Below are 24,821 nucleotides of genomic sequence, written 5' to 3' on the forward strand. Positions count from 1 at the left end.
GCCAGTGGAGATAAGGACAATATAAGGACAGCTAATAGAGAGATCAAAAGGCTAATAAGCAAGGACAAACTTGCTTATAAGAAAAAAAAAACTGAATGCAAATCACAGCACAGTAAAATGAGGGAAGTATGGAAGGGGATGAAAAAGATCACTGGGTATGACAGTAGGTACAGAGTGCTGGGGAAGGGGTGGACAAGGCCTTTGATTTTAATAACTTTTATTGGCAGGCATGGCACTGTGGACTTCAGGGCAGAACAACAACATCTAATTAAAGAACTGGATGTGGCTATGTCTGGCTCCAGTCCGGTGACCTTCTCGGAGGAGATGGCGCTGAAGCAGCTGAAAAGAACTAAGGCTGGCAAGGCTGGACCGTATGGAGTTAGGGCTGGAGTCCTCAAATGCTGTGCCTTACCAACTGTCACTCATCCTACACCATCTGTTTAATCTGTACCTCTCACTTGCAGAAATTCCCCCTCTATGGAAAAGGTCATGCATGATCCCAGTTCCCACAAAAAGCAAAGGGGCAGTTTCAGACCAGTGGCTCTTACATCACAGCTCACACCCTCTGAGTGGGACCTTATTAACATTTTAAGGTCTGGAGTGGCTCCCTATCCCGATCCTCTGTAATCTGTATATCACCCCTATGAACCGGGGTTAACGATGCTCTGCTCTACCTGTTGCACAGGGTCTATGAACACCTGGAGAGGACTGGTAGTGTCATCAGGATTTTGTTCTTTGAATTTCCTAGTGCTCAACACAACACAACCTGACCTGCTAGCCAAGAAGCTCATTAATCTAGGTTAAATGTCACCCCTTCAGATATGATCTCCACTAACACAGGAGCCCCTCAAGGGACTGTCTTGTCACCTTTCTCATGTACTGTATTGTGTATAAATGACTTTAAACACAATCAGGAATTGAGCAATATGCAGAAATTTTCCGACACAGCACTTGTCAGTTTGTGTCTGTGACAAAATGCTTTTGATCTTTTATCATAGTGTTCTTGTCACAGTTGTCAGTTATCCCCTCATCTCCTGTCAAGGAAACCAATCAAAAGAGGATGACAACGGACTGGGAAAGATCATAAAGAAAGCCAGGTCAACTATTTGATGTAATCTTGAATCACTAAAACTAAGTACAATAGGACAGCCATGTCTACATTTCAGAGAATCCTGGAAAACACAGATCACCCATTTCACATTGATGCCACAGAAGAAGCTGTTTCAGTAATAGATTTATTCTTCCCAAAAATTTTTTACAGAGAGGTAATTTGTTCCCAGTACATTTTGGAACAATCATAATAAATGTTTGACCTGACCTGTCTGCTCACTATAGACATGGATGGATGCTTACTACAGACATGGATGGATGTGCATATGTAGCCTATGTCCTTTTTGATTTGTGGTACTGTTTGGTACTTTGGTATTTGCTTGTGATGTTTCTGTGAAAAAGAAATATCTCTGATTGAGACAAATAGGTGCCATTACTACTACTACTACTGCTGCTACAGCTACTATTACTAGTACTGCTACTACTACCACAACTACTAGTACTACTAACGTTACTACTACTACTACTACTACTGTTAGGTATACTGCTACTGCTGCTAGCTGTCCACTGCATTGTTCAAATGCTGCTTGAGTTTTTCCTTCACTTCGTTTCAGGGTTTTGCATGTCAAAGAGGAATCATCTGAAGTAGTACAGCCAGCTGTCACTTATTCCACCATGTGTTGACCTGGTATTTTTTTAGGTCGGAAAAACTGACAAATGCAGTCTTCAAATATGCAGTGTTGGGTTATATTAATTTACTACTTTGCCTGGTGTAATATATAACTTATTACTGCTAATTCAGAAATAATTTTACAGCTGCCAATCAAAAAGTTAGGCCTTACTTTTGTTATCACCCCTCTAAATTTTAGCATTTTACTCTATAGAGTAAATGCTAATGTTATGTATTTAGAGGCCAGATAAGATATTCATATTTAGCTAGCTTTTTCATTTAGTACATATTTTGAAGATAGACTTTGTACAGTTCATAATTAATTTGATTAATGAATCCGCAGGTCACTTGATGTAAAATAGCAGGGCGCGAGGTTAGCTAACGTTAGGTTATATTAGCATTTGTAGTTAGTTAGCTAGCTTGTCATAAAATGTCGGTTAATTGCATACAAATTAGGGAATTGTTTGAACTGTCTGACAGAACAAACGTTGCGTAAAAGTTGTTTTGGACATGCAACAAATACTGAAGACCAAAAAATTACATTTACCTTGCTTTTTTGTTGATTTGGTGGTCACTCAATTGAACTCATCCACCCTCATGTCGTCTTCATCTTTATGCCCCTTCTGCTGCTTTTTGTCTCCATGTTTTTTTGGGGGGAAAAAACAACTTCGTTTGATGGTTGTCGCATAAGTGTGGGACAAACATATTTCAAACAAAACACAATACAGTGATTAACCAATACCAATGTTTTATAGTATATTTTACATTTTTACCTTTTTGTAATATATATGAAATGTTGTTTTACTGGCATCTGAACATTAAAATCACAGGCGTGGGACAGTTAATATAAGTTAGTAATTCATTCAGTAAGTTTTTAAATGACTATCATAAAAAAATATTAATCTTTATTTTATTTGGGGTTTTTTTAAGAACTCAAAAGTTGTTTTTATTCATACAAATGCATCACTGCCATATAAAACGTTCGATAGTCACAAAAATAAAAATTAAAAAAAAAAAATGGAAAAATGAAGTGTTTACAATTGTCTCTGCACTGCTGTCATTATCGGGTTGGGTCACCAGAGGCCAGCATTGCTCGGCACTGGCAGGCTCTTGCTGACAACGGGAGAGCTTGTGTTGTGGGGCAATGGCGTGTAAACAGCGGACTACCGCAGATGACAGAACGGTTTTCTCCTTTTCACATCTTACAACGCTCGTTTGTCATGATGATTACTACATTCAGTCGACGCTGGATGTATCAGTCAAGTTTCTGAAATGAGTTCCCCTGTGTTTTCGGATGTGCCTACCAGTTTGCTAGCTGGATGCGCAGTGCGTTTTGCTGCTCACTGGGACTGCTGCAGTGTAAACAAGACTGGTCCGCGACTGCAGCGGTGTTGTGGATGAAAAGGTAACCGTGCACACACTTCCACTGCCAGTGAGTTAGTTAACGTCCCAGCTTAAACTAGTGGCCTGACCACAAAACCCCTTTATGTTGTTTAAATGCCGTATTGCTTTAATGCTGCTATGCATAAATTGGCCTAAAGCCAACAGAGCTCGTGGAAGAAATGTCATTAAAGTGGACAGCTGTCAGTCAACGCAATAGTTAACGTTACTTCCGATCTATCCAGCAAACGTTATCCCCATTTGGTCTGTCAGATGGACTTGGGGACCGATATTTTTTGCGGCCAGGGAGCACTACTGCTGAGCAAGCATCAACTTCAACTGGGATCCCAGGAAAATGATTGAACCCCAGGAAAGCCCAGATGGTGAGGATACGACCGCATCCGCGACCGCGACCTTACCGCCTCCTCCACCGTGCGAGCGCCTCTCTTGGCATAAGACGAACATATGCTCCCGCTCCTACTTCATGGTTGTGATGGTGTTTTTTCACATATACATTATCAACGTCATAGCACTGCTACTTTACGTGCATTACAACAACAGCCAAGGAGATGCCACCCCGAGACCCGACGCGCCGAGCAGCGACCACCAGCTCCCTGAATCCCACCGCCCGCCATCAAGATCAGACTTTCTGCGTGATATTTCTCTTCCACGGGTCGAGGGCATAAGGGTGAGTAATGATGGACCAACCTCCCACTCACTAACTCACTGACTCACACACACTCACCACCTATCAGTCAACCTTCACTTTATCTTTCAGGTGGGACATGTCCAGAAGGTGTCACTAGTGCCAGATAAAGTACATGAAATGCGGACACTAAGTCTGAAACCTCTGCTGTTTGGTAAGAGCCAATACACTCACATAATACTAAGCAGTATTTCAGAAGGCATACACCTAATACGTGTCTGCTGGCTGAGCAGATTTCCTCTTGTGGGGAACTTAAGGATCACTAGCCTGGCAGGAGAGTGAGATTTTAAGATTGTCCTCCAAGATGCCTGTAAATTATTGAGAAACAAACTAATTGGTATAGTGGTATTTTACACTCACACCCTGCGCTCACAACATACATTCCTTCTTACTTACTTGCCTCATCATCAGTGCAGCACTCTCTCTCTCTCTCTCTCTCTCTCTCTCATGCATGCACACACACACAAACATTTAGAGTGGGGTGAGAGGGAGTCAGGCTACATCTCAAACTTCTCTAAGTGTCAGGCTGCAGGGCATAGGCTATTAGTTGGACAGTATTGTGTGTTTGGGAAATAGGCTGCACAGAGCTTTTATTCTCTGTGGAAGAAATAGGGCTTACAAGCTGAGGAAACAAATTTTTAATATCGTAAAATGTATAGTACATTCAGTCAGTGATTATTTGTGGTTGATGCACCTTAAAATACAATAGCCAAGTCAGGGTGTGTACTACAAGCCATAACAAGGTTGTAATCTGTGTAATAATAATCCACTTCATTTAATTCTCTATTCTCTTCATTAACATTCTGTACATTCTGTTGCTATAGGGAACAAGCAATTCCCTGTGACCAAAATGAAAGCCTTTAATGTATGCAGCTAATAGATGAACCATAATGAAAGTTATTAAAGATTCAACTATGCGTCAGTGGGCCTATTTAGGTAGCCTTTTATTGACAAATGATTGGCCTGCAGCTTACATAAAAGTACATAAAAGACATGTTTGTAAAATGTAATATTAAGTGTAGACTACAGAATATTATTGAACAAAAATTTTGTGACATTTAATCTGGAAAGCAAGGGAAGTAGCCATTGTATGGAAGTAGTGTAAAAAATAACAAGGTGGACTATATGTTATTAAAAATGTGGTTAGTAACATTTTAGCCGGGATACCAAAAAATACAGGCTATTGGCTCAGCTGGCCACTGCCCAAAATCCTTAAGCTCCATCCCTGCCTGTACCACTATCCCTTCGATCCAAGAGTTTTCCCTCTATAGCTGCGTCTCCGTCTGTCTCTCTGTGTTTATGCAGAGATTCCTGAATTTTTGTCAGAGGAGGAGTGTCGTGTGGTGATGCAGCTCGCGCAGCTGAAGGGTCTAATGGAAAGCCAGCTTATGGTGCAAGAGGGCCAGGAAGAGCTGGTGGAGGAGCTAAACCTCAGCCCAGAGGAGATCTTCAACCTGCTTGATATCAACCAGGACGGGCAGTTGCAGCTCCATGAGGTGTATGTCAGTTTGTGGATTGTGAGCACTTTGTGCGTGACATAGTTTCTTGTCCTGAAGGTGTTTAACCCTTGCTTTCTTCACTGCTGGGCCTCCGCAGATATTGACTCATTCCCGGGTGCGGGATGGCATCTGGCTCACACCAGAGAATCTGAGAGAAATCTATGCTGGGCTCAAAGCTGACAAGGATGATAATGGTGAGAAATCAACTTTGTTTGTGATTTTAGGTTTTACTTGAGACTATTCACTTTGGAGTTGTTACTGATCCTCTTTAGTTTTGCACACATTTGCGTATTTTAATGGGTTGTATTTTGAAAATATATTAGTTGGGTTTTTACCGATTTGCAGTTCCTGCACATGCAAGATGTACAAAATATTATTATTGCTGATAACAGTTCACAGTGTTGCTATTGTTAGAATGCTAGAGTTAAAACTGATAGAGTTCCTGCGTGGCTGAAACACTGTGTCAGTCCCAAGTATGTATTTTACTGTTTTAAGAGCTGAAACCATTTAAAAACACCACAAACAGTAAGTACATAATGAGGTACATATGAGGTCTTAGTTTACATATCTCACAACTCTGCAAACAAGCATGACATTTGTATTTTGATTAATGTGGGAATGTATTTTTTAGTTTTAAAGTAAAAAAGTGCAAGTTTTTCGCTCGTAATGCGTAATTGAGTTTTGTTATGCAAAGAGCAGTCTCATCTTTGTGTTAATACTGGAGGTGCATTTTCAGTGCCAGATGTAAATAGAACGTAAATAAGTTGTATATTGATCCACTTTTCTGATATGAGGCACATCTTGACCTCATATCGACCCCCAATTTACACATTGTATTGAAGATGTATTAAGAATCTGTCTACAAAGGCCTGCAAGTCACATTTAAACACAAATGTACAGTACATCTACCCAAGAGGAGTAGGAAACTGATTTTCCTAAACCACCGATGCAGAAAAATCAGAATCCATGTCCTCTTGGCAGCATGTTTAAATGTGACACTGTGCTCTATCTGCAGAATGTTAATGCATTAATCTGTATTGGGAATTAAATGAGAGCTTTAAATGGGACCATTAATGAAAGCTATAAAGATTATCTAAAGCTTAAGCAAGGGATTACAATGTATGTACATTGTCTTATTTTGGACAGGTTTGCTGAGTCTAGAAGAGTTTAGGCTTCTGAGCAACGATGCATTCCAGCGCTTTCTGCTGCAGCGTGGGGTGAAGAGGAGTCAGCTGGTGAGGAACAGCAGACACACCTGGCTGTACCAGGGCAAAGGAGCGCACCAGGTACTCCAAGATCTCAAGAAGAGGTGAGGAAGTCCCACCGCCGCTGATCTCTGTAGTTCCGCCCTCTCTTGCCCGATGTTATGCATTGTATTAAAATATACTGTAATATCAAATGTTGGGCGTGCAGTACTCACAAACAGATAAGATGATTTAAGAGTGTAATAGTGTCTTTTCTTTTACCTCTAACAAAGGGTGACTCGCCTCACTCAGCTCCCATCGGCATTAGTGGACCTAAGTGAGCCGCTACAGGTGGTTCGCTATGAGCAGGGAGGACACTACCACGCCCACCACGACAGTGGCCCTGTCTATCCTGAAACCGCCTGCACACACACACGCCTCGCAGCCAACACCTCTACTCCCTTTGAGACGTCTTGCAGGTAAGCTTGCAGACGTCCACAGTGCTGACTGGGTTGAATCAGCTGACGTTTCTCGACATGGATGGATCTGCATTCATCTGTCCAGTGTGATTACTGAATTGCGTTTAGTTAGGGCTCATTGCTTTGCATTGACATTCCATTGTGATAACTGTGGGCATGCCACTTTGCTTGTTTACTGGTTTGTAGAGTGTGTGTGTTTTTGTGCACACGTACACGTGTGGGTCAATTTAAATCTGTGTTGCACACCTAGGTACATCACAGTTCTCTTCTACCTGAACTCTGTTGAGGGAGGCGGGGAGACCGCATTCCCTGTGGCAGACAACAGGACCTATGATGAAGTGGTGCGTAACTGTGTGGGTCTGTAAATGTGTACAGAGAGCCCACTGGGCATGTGAAGTATTGTGTACATATTGTGCATGTCTGTCATATCTGTGTTAACTCACTTGTTTGTCATTGGGTGCATGGGCCTAATATTAATCTAATTATTAATCTAATTGTATCACTAAGTTTGATTGTGTGTTTCAGTCTCTTATACAGAATGATGTGGATCTTTTGGACACCAGAAAGAATTGTGACAAGAGTAACCTTCGGGTGAAGCCTACCAAAGGGACAGCTGTGTTCTGGTACAACTACCTTTCTGATGGGAGAGGTAAAAATTGCCAGTACAAATTACAGCACTGCACAGCACACTGAATACTATGTTGAGGCAGAGAGTAAAAATCAACATAAAAATTGTAGTTACAAGTGGTGTTTCTGGAGTTTAAAGCCCATATTGGTGTGTTAAAGATTTACGGCCAACTAGAACAAAAGCTATAAGTGCATTTAAAAGTGAGGTTGATTTCAGAATGTTATCTGCTATTGAGCTTCAAGATCGGTATGAATGATTTGCTGGATTGATATTTCAGATCCTTGTTTACTTGTTCTCATTTACCCATATAGCCTACTCCTGTTACTATCTCAGAGTAATTTAAAGCCAAGTGTACTCACATCTGAAGCTACATCAAAGCTGAGTCCTCTTAGCAAAATGTAGAAATCCAAAAGAATTTTTGAGGAAACGTAGGAAAAATAGTTTATTGAATATAAGCTTAATTTGTCCACATAGATTTGGCATCCTAAAATATGGGGACCATATATAAAAATCGTGTTATTTCCAAAGTAATAGGATTATGGAGCTAAAACATCAGCATGAACCCTTAAAGAAACACAAATCATATACAGGAGTTTGCTAACCAGAAATTAAATCAGCTTTTTTTATATTTTATATTATATAATAACCTATATATGACCTATTTACTCAATAGGTTGGGTGGGAGAGCAGGATGAATACTCTCTGCATGGAGGCTGTGTGGTGACCCACGGCACAAAGTGGGTCGCCAATAAATGGATCAACATTGATCCGGACTACCAGCGTCAGGCTCGATACCAGCAGCTCGTGTCACAGCAGCCGGAGGATGAGGATGACGAAGGGCTGAAGATGAGCCCTGACCTACACAGTTCTGACCTGCATCAAGACTTGTAGCTTATAAACCAAATCAAAAAATCTACCTAACCTTCCTCCGTCCTGTGCACAACTTCCTTTGATGAAATCCTCTGCGGCCAGTATGTAGAAACAAGTTATATTCAGGGAATGAGGTCACAGTGGGTTTATGCAACTGTAAAGAGAGATGTTTATGTTATTATGATATTGCTTGGATATTGTTCTATGCTATTTTTTTAATCTTCTCTAACCCCCCATTTTAGGAATGTTGCATTGGAACGCCTACAAAGTTACTGTAACTCTGCAAAGGAGTTAAGACTAGAAAGCTTCTCTTTGCATGTATTAGCTTCACATGTTTCGCTGTTGCCATGGGCAAAAATTGCACTTGAAAAATGAAATGGCATAGCGTAAACACTCCGATGTCCTGCCTAGTTGTTGTGTGCCATTACCAAAAAGAAAACAAACTCACACACTTTAAGTGTGGTGCATGTTTGCCTTTACTCTGTTCCTTGAATTCATGTATTTTTCTGTCAAATTCTACTTGATTGAAATACTTCAGGTATTGTTCAAATGTTCCATTTTGTTTGGAAATGCACTGAATCACTTTCCCTCATTGAAAATAAAATACACTTAAAATGAGCTTCTTGTCAGAATTTATGAGTATGTCTTGCTTTTACATACGTTTAAGACACAATATATTGTATATTTAATATTAATATATCTCAACAATTAAATGAAAGAGGCCTGTCAAAATACTAAAGTCTTAGGACCAGGATTTCATATTTAATTCTATTAATTTTGTATAATTCTCAGTCAATGCTATCCTCTGTTATCAACAAGATGAAATTACTACTATAAGTCACAGCTTGCGACAGGTCTATTCCTTCCAGTAGATGTTGAGATAGTTCGTCCATCTACTGTGCTGACAGCTGGATGTCCTGTTCAGTAATAGTCCTTAAAGCTTCGTGCTGCTCTGCATTTCCTGCAGTGAGACATTTTTTTAACAAAGTTATCATTTATTCAAAAACTAAATGTTGTGCATGTGTATTTGAATGTGGATGTCAGCTGCAGACGCACCACTGAAGACTCGCATCCAGAGAATGATGACGCTCCACGATGGTCAAGGCAGTACAGCACAGCATCATGGACGGTGGCAAAAAGACTTCTCTTTGTAATCGACTCCGAGAAGAAGTCTCCAAGCTCTAACTGCTCCACCACAGAGGCTAAATTGAAAAAAATAGGTTACAGGCAGGCAGAGATACCATCATGAAATGCTGTATTATAAGCTATCTGAGAAGGTGTTCACTTACCCTGACACCCTGCCATGTAGATATCTACATCAATCTCACTGAAGTCCTGGAATATCTGTAAATATAAATGCAAAACAATTATTGTTCTCAACTTTCTTGGCACTCATTCATTAAGAGTTATAATTACACCACTCTCAAAAAACTATTCTCTCTTTTCTTCCCCGTCTGATTCTACTAACCCTTATCAGCCTGATAGCCTCTCCTATACATAAAATTGTCAGTGTTAATTTCATGAGTGTAAAAGTCAACACTGCCAGTGTTTAAGTCCACACCCATCAGAGTTAATTTAACACTTTTAGAGAGTTTCAAACTCCCACTCCTATCAGAAGAATAGAAGAAGAGAAGAAGAATAATTGTCACTGAAAAATCAACCCTTCGTAACACTGTAATATTTGAGAAATCCTAAGCTACTTACATTTTTCATAGTCTTGATAGCGACTGCATCAATGAAGTTGGCTGTGGAGAGGTCGAGGATGATGGAGTGAATGTCCCAGGTCCACTTGCCCAGGGACCCAAGGGAGACCCGCTCCAGGTCACGACTCAGGGTGTCCTCACTGCTGGAGCCCAGAGTGGCGGTGTCCCCGTCCTGCAGTCCGGACACCGACCCGAGGCTGGCGCTGTCTGGATCCCCGCCCTTCAGGTACTCCCATCTACAGTGGCCGTCGGGCGTTCGGGGCGTTGTTGGCATGACGAACACCGTCCTGTTCTCCCGCCCTCTGCGGCCCTGGTGTTCCTCCTCTGTCACATTCCCATCCACGCATGTGTCCCTCCAGCGGCTCGCCTCTTCCTCCACAGAGAACACAGGCGCCGCAGCTAGCTTTTCAGCCGCCCGCTGTGCCCGCCTCTGTAGCAGGAGAAGTGATCCTTAGACTTCTGTGATTCAGTACAAGTTAAAGAACTGCACTGACCTTTTTGGAGTTTGGTTTCACCTTACCTTATCTGACAACGGGATTGGCACCAAAATCAGCTGTCTCCGCTAACGTTAGCTAGCTCTGTCCGGTGCACATGCTAACACTTTAGCAATCAGTATGTTAAATGATCGTAGGCGACTAGCATTATCCAAATTATGAAGAAGAAGGACCTTTTAGTGATCCAAAGTTGGTATTGGTTTATTATTCAATAGCCTGTAGATTAATAATTTATGAAAACAGATCTCAATCTTCATCATTACTGAAGTCCCTTACGAATCAACAGGTCAAAAAACTAAACAAATTAGGCTCAAAGTCTCGAGGGATGTTTAGATGTGTGTCATTAAAATTAACTAACCATCCAGCCTTAGAGCTGCTGCAGGTTTTCTCACTTTAAGTATAATGCTAGTCGCCTACAATTACTTAACATACTGTATGCTAAAGCGTTAGCATGAGCACCAGACAGCTGTCTACCGGACTCACAGTGTTGATTTTGGTGCCAATCTTCTCATCATTGAGTAAAGTGATGAATGAGACAAACTCCAAAAAGGTGTAGTACTTCTTTGTTGTTCTTCTTTGTTTCCTCATTAATATGTTATACATTGCCAGTATATTACCTCTCTCTTGGCTTGCCTTCTTGCCCTTCTCTCAGCCCTCCTTTCTCTTCGTTTCTGTTTTGCCTCCTGTCTCCTCTTATAGATAATCATTTTACTGATGTCAAGCCCACTCTAAAAACAGATAATGTATATATATATCAATCACACACACCTTATAACAATGATCCTGAAAAGACAAGAGCATGATCTGATGAAGGTGAGAGGGCGAGGAAATTAGAAGTGACGGTATTATTAGTGAAGAGAACAAACCTTTTCTTTCAGGGCCTCAAGGTACAGATCAGCATTGGCGAAGTATACTGTGGCAGAGGAACGGAATATAGTAATGCCTGGGACATCTCTGACCTGCCAAATAGAGAAGCATCATCAGCTTCCAGGGTTGGTGTAGAAAGGTTTTTACTCATTGCTTTCTTCCTGTTGTATTTACCTCTTTGTGGGTCTCTATATCCACATAGAGCTCAGTACCTGGAACATGTCCCAGAACAGAGTATGTTGGCCTGAAGGATAAGAGAATTTTGTATTTTATTTTTTTACACATTTTCAGCAAGATGAAGCAAGATGCTAAATGTGGTTTTCTACAGTTTGTTTTTGTTTATTTGATAATTACAGAAACATCTTTGAGTCCAGTGTCAGTTGCTGAAGTTGCTTTTTGCACACAGTATGACTGAAACACATCCGTGAGAAACACACTACACTGAGTTGCAGAAGTCTCTTACAGTTGAGTCCTGAAGATAACAGTAAGCAGAGCAAAGGTGATGGACGCTGCAAGACCCAGGTCCAGATTGAACAGTAGTGTTGACACCCAAGTGACCAACCACACCACCTGGGGAGTAGAGTATGACACACTGTTGTATTCATCAGTAATGATTAGTAGAAGGAAACTAGAATAATGACACATCTCCAGATTTAATGCCACAAAAAATAATTGTTTAGTGTTGTTGCTGTTTTAAGACACAGCAATACTTAATCCTCTCACCAGATCCACCTTGCTGCTCCTCCACAGTGTAACGATGTCAGAGTACTGCTTGAACATACCCTTCAGATTTACAAAGACAATTGCTGCAAGGACTGCCTGGAACAAGCACAGCCATGAGTTTTATGATTATTAATCAAGTATGTACCCAGAAACTTGAATAAGCCAAATCAAAGCAAAACTAAAGAAACATAAACATTTACAAACTTTGCCAAGCAATGTAAAGGCAGAGACATGCAGGACAGCAGCAGTACCTTTGGCAGCTCCTGGAACAGTGGCCCAAGCTTCAATATTGTCACCAACACGATTACAGCTGAGGCCATTCCAGCCATCTGCAAAAAAATACATTCTTCATAAAACACAAAAGTAATTTTATTTTTGTTCAATGGACATGCCAACATAAAGCCTAAATTCTATTGAAATGCTGCCAGTCTGTGACTGGACTGGCCCGTGATGCCAGACCTTTGTTTTCACTGGAAATCACCCCTCCAGTCTCACTGCTGTTTTGCAGCAGCCATATTGTGTCCCTGAGATTATTCATTTGGATTTGCATTTGAGGATTCAAAATAGCACAAGTTTGCCTCCACCCAACAGTTCAACAGTTTCCTCCCAACAGCAATCATTCTCCTCAACTAGGCCGCGACCCCCTGCGCCAACCCCCACCCCAAAGCTAGCTCAAACATGCACACAAGCTGTAGCGGTTTAAACCAGAACCAGTCAATAGTCCAAGTCAAACCCCACAAAGGATACATGAATAAATAAAACACATGAACCCTGGTTATTTTCAACACAAACAAATAAATTATAAGATAATATAATGAAAGAAACACTCAATTTAAATAAGCTCAACCACACCATCAAGTTGCTTTTCAAAAGGTATATTAGAACAAAAAAAGGGTTGACAGGGCTAGTGGGTGTGTGTGTGTGTGTGTGTGTGGGGAGGTGAGTGGAACATATCTGCCATTATACATGTCAACACAATTTGGGCGATCGCCACAAAGCATGACTATATTTTTCCTAAAGTCTTTCAGTGTTTCTCTCACCTGTGTTTTTCCTCCAGTGGTCTCCTGGATGAGACTCCGGGACATGGAAGAGCAAACAGAGTAGCACTGGAAGAAGCCTCCCACTGCATTGCTGAGACCCAGCGCCACCAGCTCCTGCAGCAGGGTGGAGAGACAGAAGAAAAAGCTATAAACAGCAAGAGAAACAAACACAGTATGTGGAAATTACTGTATGATAATATTGGATGGTATTGACATTTGCGTTCACCTGGTTACTGTCCACCTTGTACCCATGTTTTAGAGCAAATGTTTTTCCAAGTGAAATGGATATGGCATATCCTACAATCGCCAATGCAAAAGCATCACCAATAACTTCTCCAAAAAGGCTCACATCTGGTACACTGGGTGGACTTAGACTGGTAGACAGGCAGAGGACAGGAAGGAAATCAGTTAATGCTAACCAAGTCAGGAATATGAGTCAATCAGCAATATAACTTCAATCTGGACGCTTACCCACTAGGAATTTCCCCTACTACTGAGATAGTGTAGTTGCTGTTCAAGTGGGCATAGGATGATATCAATGTGGCTGCCACAATCTGATGACAGAAAAATGCCCACAAACACAAACAAGCATCGACACACAGACACAAACATCAACATTTTAAAACACATTTCAATCATTAAACTTCAGTCGTTAAAAATCTGGTCAATCATATGCCACGAATGGGCCTAATCATTAGCTGTACATGGCTTATTTTTGCCGTGCCTTGCACAAATGCACTGGCTCTGGCAATACCGCTGATTCAGCTTTTTGGTTCCACTGTGTGTGTTTTCTAGTGCTGCAATATCAGCATCACCGCAGCGTACAGAGGTGATCACCTAAACCTAGGTTTTTTCCTCATGAGAGGCCAGAGTGAGAGAGTGCCCTTGTGTCAACTGACTGTGATGAGTTCCACTGGGATTGGCACTGGCAGCTTTGGGCTGAGGAAGGAGTTGAGCTCCTTCGCTGCAACAAGAAACACCATGGATACAGCACTGACCACCAGTGTGGGAGGATGGGTGTTGGGCAGCAAGGAGCAAACATCCACCAAGGTCTGAGAAGGTAAAACAAGGATGCAGCAGGTAGTAAAAGCTATGTACATTCACTACTGCACACACACACACACACACACACAGTCTTACATTAATTTCCTGGAGACTTACCCTAACCATAACCATAACCACTACTTGCCTAACCCTAACCCTAACCTTAACCTAACCCTAACGTTAACCACTGACCCAAAAATCAGCTTTTTACCAATTGGGGACACGGTTTTTGTCCCCAATTGCACAAGCCGTCCCCAATCAACTGGTCTTAAGTCTGGTGTGTGTCCCTGAAAGTGACTTAAGTCATACCCACACACACACACACACACACACACACACACACACACACACACACACACAGAATCATGCTGAGCTGCACAGATTCAACAGTTTGTCCAGTTAAGCATTCATCATACCAAAGTGTGCTTAAAAGGATAGTGTGACAATAAAAGTAGTGCAGATCAGCACTATGGTATTAACCAAAATCATAGGAGTCGGTGCCAAATTCTTGATGATACTCACATACACCAGTGACAGCGGCCCACTGAACCGCGTGGGTGACACTCCAAAGATGTACTTCAGTTGTGCCACCACGGCATGAGCAGCAGCAGCTGTTGTGTAAGCCCGCACCAGCGGTTCAGACAAGTAGGTTCCCACAAATCCAAACTTTACCAAACCCAGTACCACCTATGCACACAAACATTCGTAAAGACATGATTTTTGGCAGCATGGGAAGTATGTTTTTGTGGGGTGTTCTCTTTTGCGGACCTGAATAAGTCCTCCTAGGACAGTGGTAGCAGCAGCCACCTGCACCCTGTACGAGTCCCTGGCAGTTATGTCCACCTCTGCAGTAAGGTTGGTCCCATTCATTTTGAGGAAGGCCATGTCTGGCGCTAGTCTCTCTGTCACACTACCCACCATGATGCTGAGCACAGCAAATGTACCTGAACACACCATACGGGAGCAACATGTGCATGTTAATCAATAGGTTATAATGGCCGTGGTTTCCACTTATCTTCCACTTCCACCTTCCACTTACCTATGGAAATATGACGAGATGTCCCAAAAAAGAAGTAGATTAATGCTGGATAGAGGGATGTGTAGAGCCCAAATACAGGAGGCAAGGAAGCCAACAATGCATATGCCATGCCTGTGGGAAGCAGGGAAGAAGTCTTGTTACAGTGGCCTCAATACACACTCACATGGATAGTTTTGTGAAGCTGTTAATCTTTAGGTTTAAAGGCAAAAACACTTATATGCAAAAGGAAAGGATGGAAGAGAATAGAAGTATGGAATAAAAGAATACTCATTTACTCATTGACACCTACAGTATGTATTTATAAAATTACACAAAAAATTATACAAAAAAAAACATCAAAATGACAGTGACTTGTTTTTTCTGCAGCACCAGTGATATTTCCTCAACCATAACTGTCATACCTTGTGGCAGGTGCATAATGCCCACACTGATGCCGGAGATGAGGTCTGGCATGCCATAGTCCCAGACTGAGTACTTGGGTAGCCAGTATAATACAGGCAAGCTGCTCACCACACTTCGTTTCAGTTTGGGTACTGTACATCTGGGAGGGATTTATGGGATACAAAGAGACATAAGTGAAGGAGAGAGGGGACCCACCTGCACCTACTTCTTTTGACTGGTGCTTCAAAGCATAAATTTACTAAGGACTGGTCTCTGGTCATCAACGATGAAATCGGATTGCACTCGTTCCATCTTAGGATAGCTGTCATCCTCAAGCCACTAAATGGAAGCAACCCCTAGATAAAACTCCTGTCCCATATCAATATAATTCTTCATGGATTATCAAACTACCAAGTCAGTCGCATTTACCTCAAACATGTACAGTAAGCTTCATATTCACGAAATCAAAACATAAAGTTTGCCTTACCTTAGGGAGCCTTTGAGACGTTCAGTCAGAGAAGGGTGAGTCTCAGAGTAGTTTTTTCTCTGGGCTACCTCTTCCAGTCTCTGCTCATCCAGCACATCCCTCTCCACTCTGTATTTCCCAAACCTGCGTGTAGAGCCCATGGCACTGAATCTGTCAAACTATCTTTTTACTCTTCTAAAATGCAGTATATATTAGAGGTATATTCCTTTTAGACTTTTATTTCAAATAAGTTAGATAAAAATTTTATTTGTACAGCAAGCTTTGTCCACCAAAAGCCAGAGCCGCAGTATTACCACTCTCACAAGACCTATCTGCACATATACACCGTATTGCCTAATGGTTAACTACAGTGAGGATGTTGTAGGGAGAATAATGATTAGTTGGCATTTTATGACATCGATGGTTGACCAGAATAAACAAAAGTTGTGTTAATTATGGTCTTAAAGAGGAAAAAGATTAACTCTGTGTTGAATTACAATCTTTCCACATAGGAAGTATATTTTAGCATGATTCCTTACACTAGCAGAAGTAATCCTAATGAGCCATGAAATGTCAGCTTAAGCTCAAACCACATTGGTCATGACATCTATTATGGAGGGCTGTTTCAGAACAAAAGCAATGAAACAAAAGCAATGAAATGCAAATGCTGGTTCTCAGAAAAATCCACCAGTGGCCAGTTCATGTCTACACAACAACATTCTGGCAAGTCAAAAATTTATCTGGGTAAACAAATTTAAAATAGATCAGACATCACATCTAAAATAAGCATGTAATCTGTATTTTTTTCTGAATTGAATACAGAACATAAGCCATATTTGCTGCTATAGCAAGTTTATTATGGTTGTTGTAATAGTCTCAGTAATTTTGGTTACTAGAATCAAACTTAATAGGTCAGATTTGATTTTTGAAATATATGGGGATATTACTGCCTGGTCCTTTAAGAGAGTGCTGTCATGAAATCTGAATCCAAGCTCGGAGCAATGTTTCATTTCAGTCATTCCAGAGCTGCATGCACGTGACAGAGGCAACTAAACACAAACAAACTAGAATTATCCCAAATGGACTGCAATATAATGGGGGAAAGTCAAATTATGAATGACTAAAGAAACCACCATTTGTTTGTCACTGTTATTGCTTACTAAAAAGTCACACTCGTCACCTCAGCCCTTCTGACCCACTTGCTGTCTGCCACAGCATAGTCTATTTTTGGGTTAGTTGCTCAGAGGGCCAAGGCAGTGGAGGGGGGGTAAATAGCTTTGTCTCTGGCGATTGCTGCAGCCCCTCTCTAACCCCAATACATTCAGCAACATCAACAACACATGCAGCCTGATGAAAAAACATGACAATTTACTGGTCTTTTAAGGCCAAAGATAACAGTGGGACTTCTTAACACCCGAGGAGCTGATGAGTTTGGTAAGGCTATAATTACAAGGGAACGGGCTGACTAACACCGCATGGTGTGGAGAGCTACAGTACTAACCTGTCAGAGTGGACACCTTCATAGACAGTGGTGGTGTTTTGCTGTTATGTGTTGTATCTCCTTCTTAAATCCAAATGTTAGTTTGAAAATGCAGACAGAGGTTATTAGAATACAGGCTGCTGAAATATGTAGTTACAGTTCGTGCCATTACGCTGATAGAGTTGTTATTCTAAGCATTAGCAGGATGGATATCAGGGTTACAAAATCTTTGTAATGTTTTATTGACCATTTATGGTTACTCAAGTAATAATCCAATGATTACTCATTTTTAATACCAGATCTTCATTGTCAAGCAAGAATAAAATTGAAAAATTTAAAGTGGACATGGCTGAATAGTCTGAATTGTCAAAAAAATTTCACATTACTGCGCATGTAGCAACCTCACTTGCTGTTGAGATATTGATGGTGGCTCAAAACTGACTTTGTTTCTGTTTCTCCTTTTTACAGAGACAACCTCCTCGCAAGTTGTTTCACAGTGCATGCTGATCTTTTTAAACTATCTATCCTGTGTAAATATATATTATTGCTGCCAAAAAGTGAACAAAAATGGAGCTTAGAGCCAAACATGGGCTGGTGCTGCTGGACCAGCTGAGGAAGATGAGGGAGACTGAGAACCTGACAGACGTGGTGCTGGTTGCTGAGGGCATCAGCTTTCCCTGTCACCGGGTCATCCTGTCTGCTTTCAGCCCCTACTTCCGTGTGATGTTCACCTGTGGCCTGCGTGAGTGCAACAACAGAGAGATATTCCTGCGTGACACCCCTGCAGTCAGCCTGGCCCTGCTCTTGAACTACATGTATTGCTCAGATCTTCCGCTCACCAACGCCAATGTGCAGGGTGTCTCCATTGCAGCTTTCCTCCTGCAAATGGATGATGTTTTCACTCGCTGCCAGCTGCACATGCGGGAGAACATGGATGCCTCCAACTGCCTCGGCGTGTATTACTATGCCCGTGAACTAGGCGCAGAGGAACTGGCTGACCATGCTCAGCGCTTCCTAAGGCAGCACTTTGTCCAGGTCTGCCAGAATGAGGAGGTGCTGGAGCTGGAGGCCCATCAGCTGGGAAAGCTGCTAAGATCTGATGACCTTAATGTTACACGAGAAGAGACCATTCTGGATGTGGTTCTGCGCTGGGTCAAACACAACGCTCTGGCTGATGGGGAGGGACGCAGCCGGCATCTCCCAGAGCTCCTGAGGAAGGTGCGTCTGCCACTGGTGCACCCCGACTATCTGAGAGAGACGATGAAGAGGAACACGGCCCTGCTGGCTGACGCCGAGTGCCTAGAGATGGTGAACGAAGCCCTGGAGGCCACGGCCATGCATCCCTCCGCCACACCACGCAAGCTGAAGTTGCGATACGGCATGGAGACCACAGACCTGCTGCTCTGCATTGGGAACGACAGCGGTGGGATCAGGTCACGATACGGCAGCTATGCTGAGCGCAGCTTCTGCTACGCCCCGTCCACAGGCCGCACCTACTACATCACTTCACCTCGCTACGGAGAGGCTCTGGGGTACGTGGGTGCAGGGGTTGTGACTGAAACAAATGACATTATAGTGGCAGGAGAGGCAGGTGTGCGCAGAATGGCCCGACAGAAGGACATGCATGTGGAGATTTTCAGGTAAGAAGGATATCATAATTGCACAATTAAATGATACATTTTGACACAGACTGCCAGCCTTTGAGTACTCATGCATTTGCTTGACCCACAAATATGGTAGTGATTATTGTCTGGGGTTACCAGGTACAAAGTGGAGGCCCAAGGCAGCTGGGAGCGCCTGACTTCAGCAGAATACCGTGATTCTTATGCTCTAGGATCGCTGGGTGAGACTCTGTACCTGCTGGGTGGGCAGATGAAGCTGAAGAACCAGTACCTCATCACGAACTGTGTGGAGCGCTGGTCTCTGCAGGGTGGACCCTGGCGGAGCGCGGCACCACTGCCCATGCCTTTGGCCTATCATAGTGCGGTCACACTGAAAGATCGTCTGTATGTGATAGGTGGTCGAACCCCACAGGTGAATGTGGACATAAGAGAATTTCATGATACACCTGATAAAGCCGCACTGTGCTAATTTTTTTTTGGTAATTATCCAAAAAATGTGCATTCACATTTGTTTTTGTGACACACATAGCACCAGAAGACCTAGAGAATCAGACTCTTCACACACATTTATGTTGTTTTGTATATTACTGTCTCAGTATGTGAATGCTTCTGCTTTGTCATGCCCCCCCACCCCCACCCCCCCACCCCACACAACCCTCCAACCCTCCAGTCATACCGGATGGATGATGAGCCTGACCGCCTCAGTAACCGCCTTCTGGAGTATGATCCAAACAGAAATAAGTGGACAGAGCTCGGGCCCATGAAGTACTCAAAATACCGCTGCAGTGCTGTGGCGCTCAATGGTGAAATCTTTGTGATGGGTAAGATTATGTTCAGTTCACTTCACTAGTTAAATAATAGGAATGTGTTAAGTAAAACAAAGCAGTTTATTTAGTCCATCATGAAAAATGCAATTCAAATAACTAAATCAACAGAATTTCTTTCAAAAGTAAAGTTGATATTATGACATAAATATCCCTGCATTGTATGCTAGTATCTTTCGCTATAAAGTATTCATTCAAAGTATTAATTTCATTCATCCAGGTAGTAAGATGTCCAGAAACATATTAGAAACTATTTCCTTTTTTGGACTCGCTAAACACCCCCAAGGCTTTGGTTATTGCTCTGTGCCTGTCTGAACTAACACTGAGAGATTTCAGAGTTAAGTTTTCACAATTAGGGTATAATAATAAGTTTGACCAGTCTATGTACAGTGCTTTGTGATCTAGACCATATCTTTTGCAGTGTGTACAGAGAAAAAACAGTGAAATCAGCATTTACTCTGTTTTCACAAATAGATAAAAAGTTTCACAAATCTGGAAAAGGTTTTAAAACGGTATGTAGGCCCTAAATAATAACCTAGTCAACATTTGATGAGTCTAAGTACAGTAGTTTGTGATCTAGACCATATCTTTTCTGGTGTGTATAGAGAAAAAACTATGAAATCAGCCTCCACTCAACCTACGAAATGGACAGGTAAAGTACTTTAATACGTTTATGTCAAAGGATTTAGTAGTTATCAGCCGTTGAATATCAAATATGATGCTGTTTGTTGGTAAACCTAATTTCCCCTGATAGGAGGCATTGGCTGTGAGGGTGTGGACTGTGGGCAATCACGCCGGTGTCTCGACGCTGTGGAGATCTACAACCCTGACGGAGACTACTGGAGGGACGGGCCCCCTCTCCCTTCTCCCCAACTCTCACTGCGCACCAACGCCTCAAACGCAGGAGTGGTGGGAGGCAAGCTTTATGTGTGTGGATACTACAAAGGAGCAGGTAGTGAAATAAAGCTCCTCCATATCCATATGAAATTTTATGACTTTGATGTTAAGATGAAAGATGTTAAGTCGTTCCAAGTAATCCTAACGCTCTTTCTATTCCTCAACAATCCTCAGATCGTCACGATAATATAACAAATGACATTTTGGAGCTGGACCCATGGGAGAACCGGTGGACGGTAGTGTCGCGGCGAGCGCTGATGCATGACAACTATGATGTCTGCTTGGTGGCAAAACTCAACCCACGGGGGCTCATGTCCCCACCTGCAGACCTGGTGAATCAGTGACGCCTCTGTCAGATCAGATCAAAGTCTGTTTGGGGAAATTTGTAAAGCAAGTTCATTACGTGATGCACTTCTTGCTGGGCCAAAGGCAGTCATTTTTCAAGCACAAGTTATTAGGGCTCTGCATGAAAAGCAATCTGCAGTTATCTTGCACACTTTAATAGAGAGGAGCGATGGAAACACATTTTTGTAAATATTTGTTGTCGCTTTTTTATCTTATTGTATAATACCTGCAACAAAGATCGATACCCTCTGAAACAAAAATTAAATGAGTATTACCTAATCTAATAATAATAATGATCTAATAATTATGGACATGCAGCCTCAATACAGATCATGCCATAACCAGAATGTTGAAAAGCGTAACTGCAGTTTGTACAGGAATCACTTAAAAAGCATAAAAGTGAACATATGTACTGTATTTAGTCTGTCATAACAGGCTTTTATCAAAGATATGCTCTGCTTTATGACTAAAACATGACACTGATAGACTTAATGGTTTCAAATATAAAAACATAAATTAAAATATATTAATCAATGTGTTTATTGGTTGTATGCATGTGATAGTAAAAAGAAGCTAGGACAAAAATATGTTATTATGCTTTTGCCAATAAACACGCACCTCATCTACATGGTGGAGCATGATTTTTGTAGTTTTGACACAAGATATTTGATTGTTTTGAGTTTATGTTTTAGAGTTCTAACCATAATTATATGTTGGAATTAGATTGCTTTTCCTTTTTTTTGTGATCACTTTTTTATTGGGTGTATTTGAATTAGATTGCTTGTCTAATCATAAATGGACCATGCCATTCATGATGGAATTACACAACTGTGGGATTTTTGGAGGCCATGTTGGGTGTAGCACCACTTCCTGGTTTTCAGCCACACATGGGTGTGTTAGTGACAGCCAATGCAATTTTGAAAATCACACATCAATACATAAAATCCTCAGCAATGGTAGGTACTGGAAATCAGTGTTTCCCATTTTTCTAGTTTGGAGGCGTAACTGCTGCTGCACAGTTGAGCTGCAATTAAGATTAAAATGGTCTGAATTGAAGACTCTCAGGGGAGTTTTTAAAGGCTAAACACACTCTGCACTCAAACACATGACTAAAACAGGTGACATGAGAAGGGATGATGTGTCCAAGGGCAACACGTGAAGGGGCAATGGAAAGAGCTGAATGTCAAGTACTATTCAAAGCGTCTTTTCTATTTTGTCACAGAATTAATTCAGAATGTATCTTGACTGGGCCAATGTCCAAATATAGGTCACAGGAAATATACAGGAAATAGAAATGGTTCCCATGATTATACAAGAGAAAAACTGTATTGTGTTGCAAATCTTTCTGTTTATTTTCAATGCAAGTGAGGCTAAATAAAATATTGCAGGTTAGTTGGTTAGTAACCTAAATACAGAATACAATAAGTTGAATAAGTCAACACAGAAGCTTAGCTGGTAAATGTCATGTCACAAGAAAAATGAATTTGGAAAAATGAACAAGTTTGAAAAACAGATTTAAGGTATGGGTAATGCCTTGTGGCTCACTGACAGCCTTAAAACTACTTGTGATTAATTTAATGTTACAGTTCTCCACAGTTGTTCCACCTTAGACATTACAGAAGAAACAAAAAGATTTTGTATTTTTAGTAGTCAACAAGTTTCATCCTTCAAAAGAAGTGTTAACTGTAAAAGAAATAAAAAAAAAGAAAAATAATAATTCCCCAGTACACCGGAAAGGAAATAAAAACTACTTTGTGAGTTCTTTACTCTTCCACTACAGGGTCAGAATCGTAATTCATGTCAAACAACAACTGCCAGAGGCCTTTGGCTTTCTCTGGGATCTGTGTCTTGGACTCAGCTGGGAACTTCTCTACGCTGGGCTCAATCCCTGTGGTGCACACAGAGCTGCTACTGTCCTGGGACCAAAAGCTGACAGGGCTGATGAAACCTCCCACAGCTTTACTGGATATGGCCTCCCTGTTAAGAGAGTCTGGTTTGAGGCTGGATACCCTGTTCAGATCATGAAGCTCCTTGAGAGGTGTTGAAACAATTTCTTGTTTGTTGCGATTAGTGAGACGCTGACTGTTTTCATCCTGGATGGTGCTCTTACTCCTCTGTGACAGCACCAGCGGTCTCTTTCTGCGCCTCCTGTGAGCTCTTACAGTGGATCTGCTCTTTCCCGTGATGCAGCTGCCCCGGGGATACTGAGAAGGACCTTCAACCTGACTGCGTTCAAGCGTGTGTGATGCAAGCTGTCTGCCTTTGAGCTCGCTGTTCTGCTGGATGTTGGAGAATGGCTGTACAAAGCCTGGTGAGGTCTGGACTGCACTATCTGTTACTCTCCCAGGGCTAGGCTTGGTTGAATGCTTTGAGAGTATGGTGTTGAGCAGGTTCAGGGCCTCTTCAAGCATGTTTTGTTCTCTTCCCTGCTCTTCTCTCAGAGCTTCCACATTCCTCTTTAAGCTATGCACCTGGGAACCAAGTTCTATGGCGGTCACTCCAGTCTGAAACAACATAAATAAAAAATTATAATCATCAGAAACAGTCATTAGCTACCAAAATCAAATAGATTTCACCAAGATGAAGCTACAATTACCATAAGCTACATGCTATTCACCTTGTGTACCCTTTCCTCCATTTCTGTCAGCATCTCTTTCTGGGAGCTCACTTTATTCAGCATAGTCTCAAACTGCTGTGAAATGCCACTCTGAAGACTGGCAAGATTTTGTTGCACTGTGATAAATGGAATAAAAGCATAGAAGTGTGCATATAAACTGACCTGAAAAATTCTTCAACTCATGCCTCTGAAGTCAACACAATTTCAAAATGAATGAAACCATAGAAAGAAGAGGAGCTACCAATGTTTCATCACTGGGCTAAGAGCACCATCTACTGGTGATGTGTGTTGGTGTGTGTTCGCTCTGCTTTTTCATGCACAGGTATTGCTGGTGTTACATGCATTAACCATGCACACCTATGCAGAAAGCAACATACTTACATGCTGTTGCAAAATCGTTAAACCCCTCTAGGATTGTTTTGCATATAGCAGTATTCCTCTCTGTGCCAATAATTGACTGTTGCACCTGAAAAAGATTGTAGCATTTTCCTTTTAAATCTAAATTATAGAACAAATAGTTAGCCTATATAATAGAAAATGCAGACAAAATGAAAGCCTATGATCACTTACATTGTTGAGCGTTTCTGTAAAATGTAGACATTCCTTCCTTAAAATATCGCTGATAAAGCAAAGAAGATATTGTGAGAATTTCAAAAGATAACTTTTTTCAATCCCTCAAGACTTCATTTCAAGACATTTCAAATCTGTTCTGAAGTATAGTATATTGATAGTATTCCTGACATAGAGAAGCACCTTTCACTTTTTTCTTTTGCCTTTTTCTTGTCCTCTTCAAACTTATCCAGTATGCCAAAA

The 24,821-nt window shown here is 41.6% G+C and overlaps 3 protein-coding genes and 1 long non-coding RNA gene across 4 annotated transcripts; 2 read left to right on the forward strand and 2 right to left on the reverse strand.

Moving 5' to 3' along the window:
• Window positions 1-3,455: 3,455 nt before the first annotated feature.
• On the forward strand, window positions 3,456-8,883 carry p4htmb (prolyl 4-hydroxylase, transmembrane b). Its single transcript, XM_071526316.1, has 9 exons — window positions 3,456-3,788; window positions 3,879-3,960; window positions 5,112-5,302; window positions 5,403-5,499; window positions 6,452-6,614; window positions 6,783-6,968; window positions 7,219-7,309; window positions 7,494-7,617; window positions 8,270-8,883. Exons 1-9 carry the CDS (start codon window positions 3,456-3,458, stop codon window positions 8,485-8,487), a joined length of 1,485 nt encoding a protein of 494 aa, XP_071382417.1. The 3' UTR covers window positions 8,488-8,883.
• Window positions 8,884-9,465: 582 nt separating this feature from the next.
• On the reverse strand, window positions 9,466-16,384 carry slc26a6l1 (solute carrier family 26 member 6, like 1). The gene is made up of 18 exons (XM_071526307.1): window positions 16,245-16,384; window positions 15,778-15,917; window positions 15,377-15,487; window positions 15,106-15,281; window positions 14,860-15,024; window positions 14,193-14,345; window positions 13,765-13,847; window positions 13,520-13,667; window positions 13,294-13,407; window positions 12,505-12,582; window positions 12,254-12,349; window positions 11,994-12,100; window positions 11,705-11,774; window positions 11,530-11,622; window positions 11,281-11,391; window positions 10,171-10,599; window positions 9,756-9,810; window positions 9,466-9,668 (listed from the first exon to the last, which is right to left on the reverse strand). The coding sequence occupies exons 1-18, from the start codon at window positions 16,382-16,384 to the stop codon at window positions 9,466-9,468; spliced, it is 2,472 nt and encodes an 823-aa protein (XP_071382408.1).
• A 1,886-nt stretch (window positions 16,385-18,270) lies between these two features.
• On the forward strand, window positions 18,271-21,452 carry kbtbd12 (kelch repeat and BTB (POZ) domain containing 12). Its single transcript, XM_071526317.1, has 5 exons — window positions 18,271-19,343; window positions 19,467-19,737; window positions 19,996-20,146; window positions 20,904-21,101; window positions 21,221-21,452. The coding sequence occupies exons 1-5, from the start codon at window positions 18,271-18,273 to the stop codon at window positions 21,388-21,390; spliced, it is 1,863 nt and encodes a 620-aa protein (XP_071382418.1). The 3' UTR covers window positions 21,391-21,452.
• A 2,354-nt stretch (window positions 21,453-23,806) lies between these two features.
• Window positions 23,807-24,629, reverse strand: LOC139649806 (uncharacterized). The gene is made up of 3 exons (XR_011695627.1): window positions 24,579-24,629; window positions 24,390-24,474; window positions 23,807-23,895 (listed from the first exon to the last, which is right to left on the reverse strand). It is a non-coding gene; the product is annotated as an uncharacterized lncRNA (long non-coding RNA).
• Between the last annotated feature and the right edge of the window lie 192 nt (window positions 24,630-24,821).

This window comes from Centroberyx affinis, unplaced genomic scaffold, assembly GCF_046629955.1.
Source record: "Centroberyx affinis isolate AG114_WGS23_722 - 3 ecotype Tasmania unplaced genomic scaffold, CSIRO-AGI_Caff_v1 ptg001397l_1, whole genome shotgun sequence".
Classification (NCBI taxonomy): Eukaryota; Metazoa; Chordata; class Actinopteri; order Beryciformes; family Berycidae; genus Centroberyx; species Centroberyx affinis.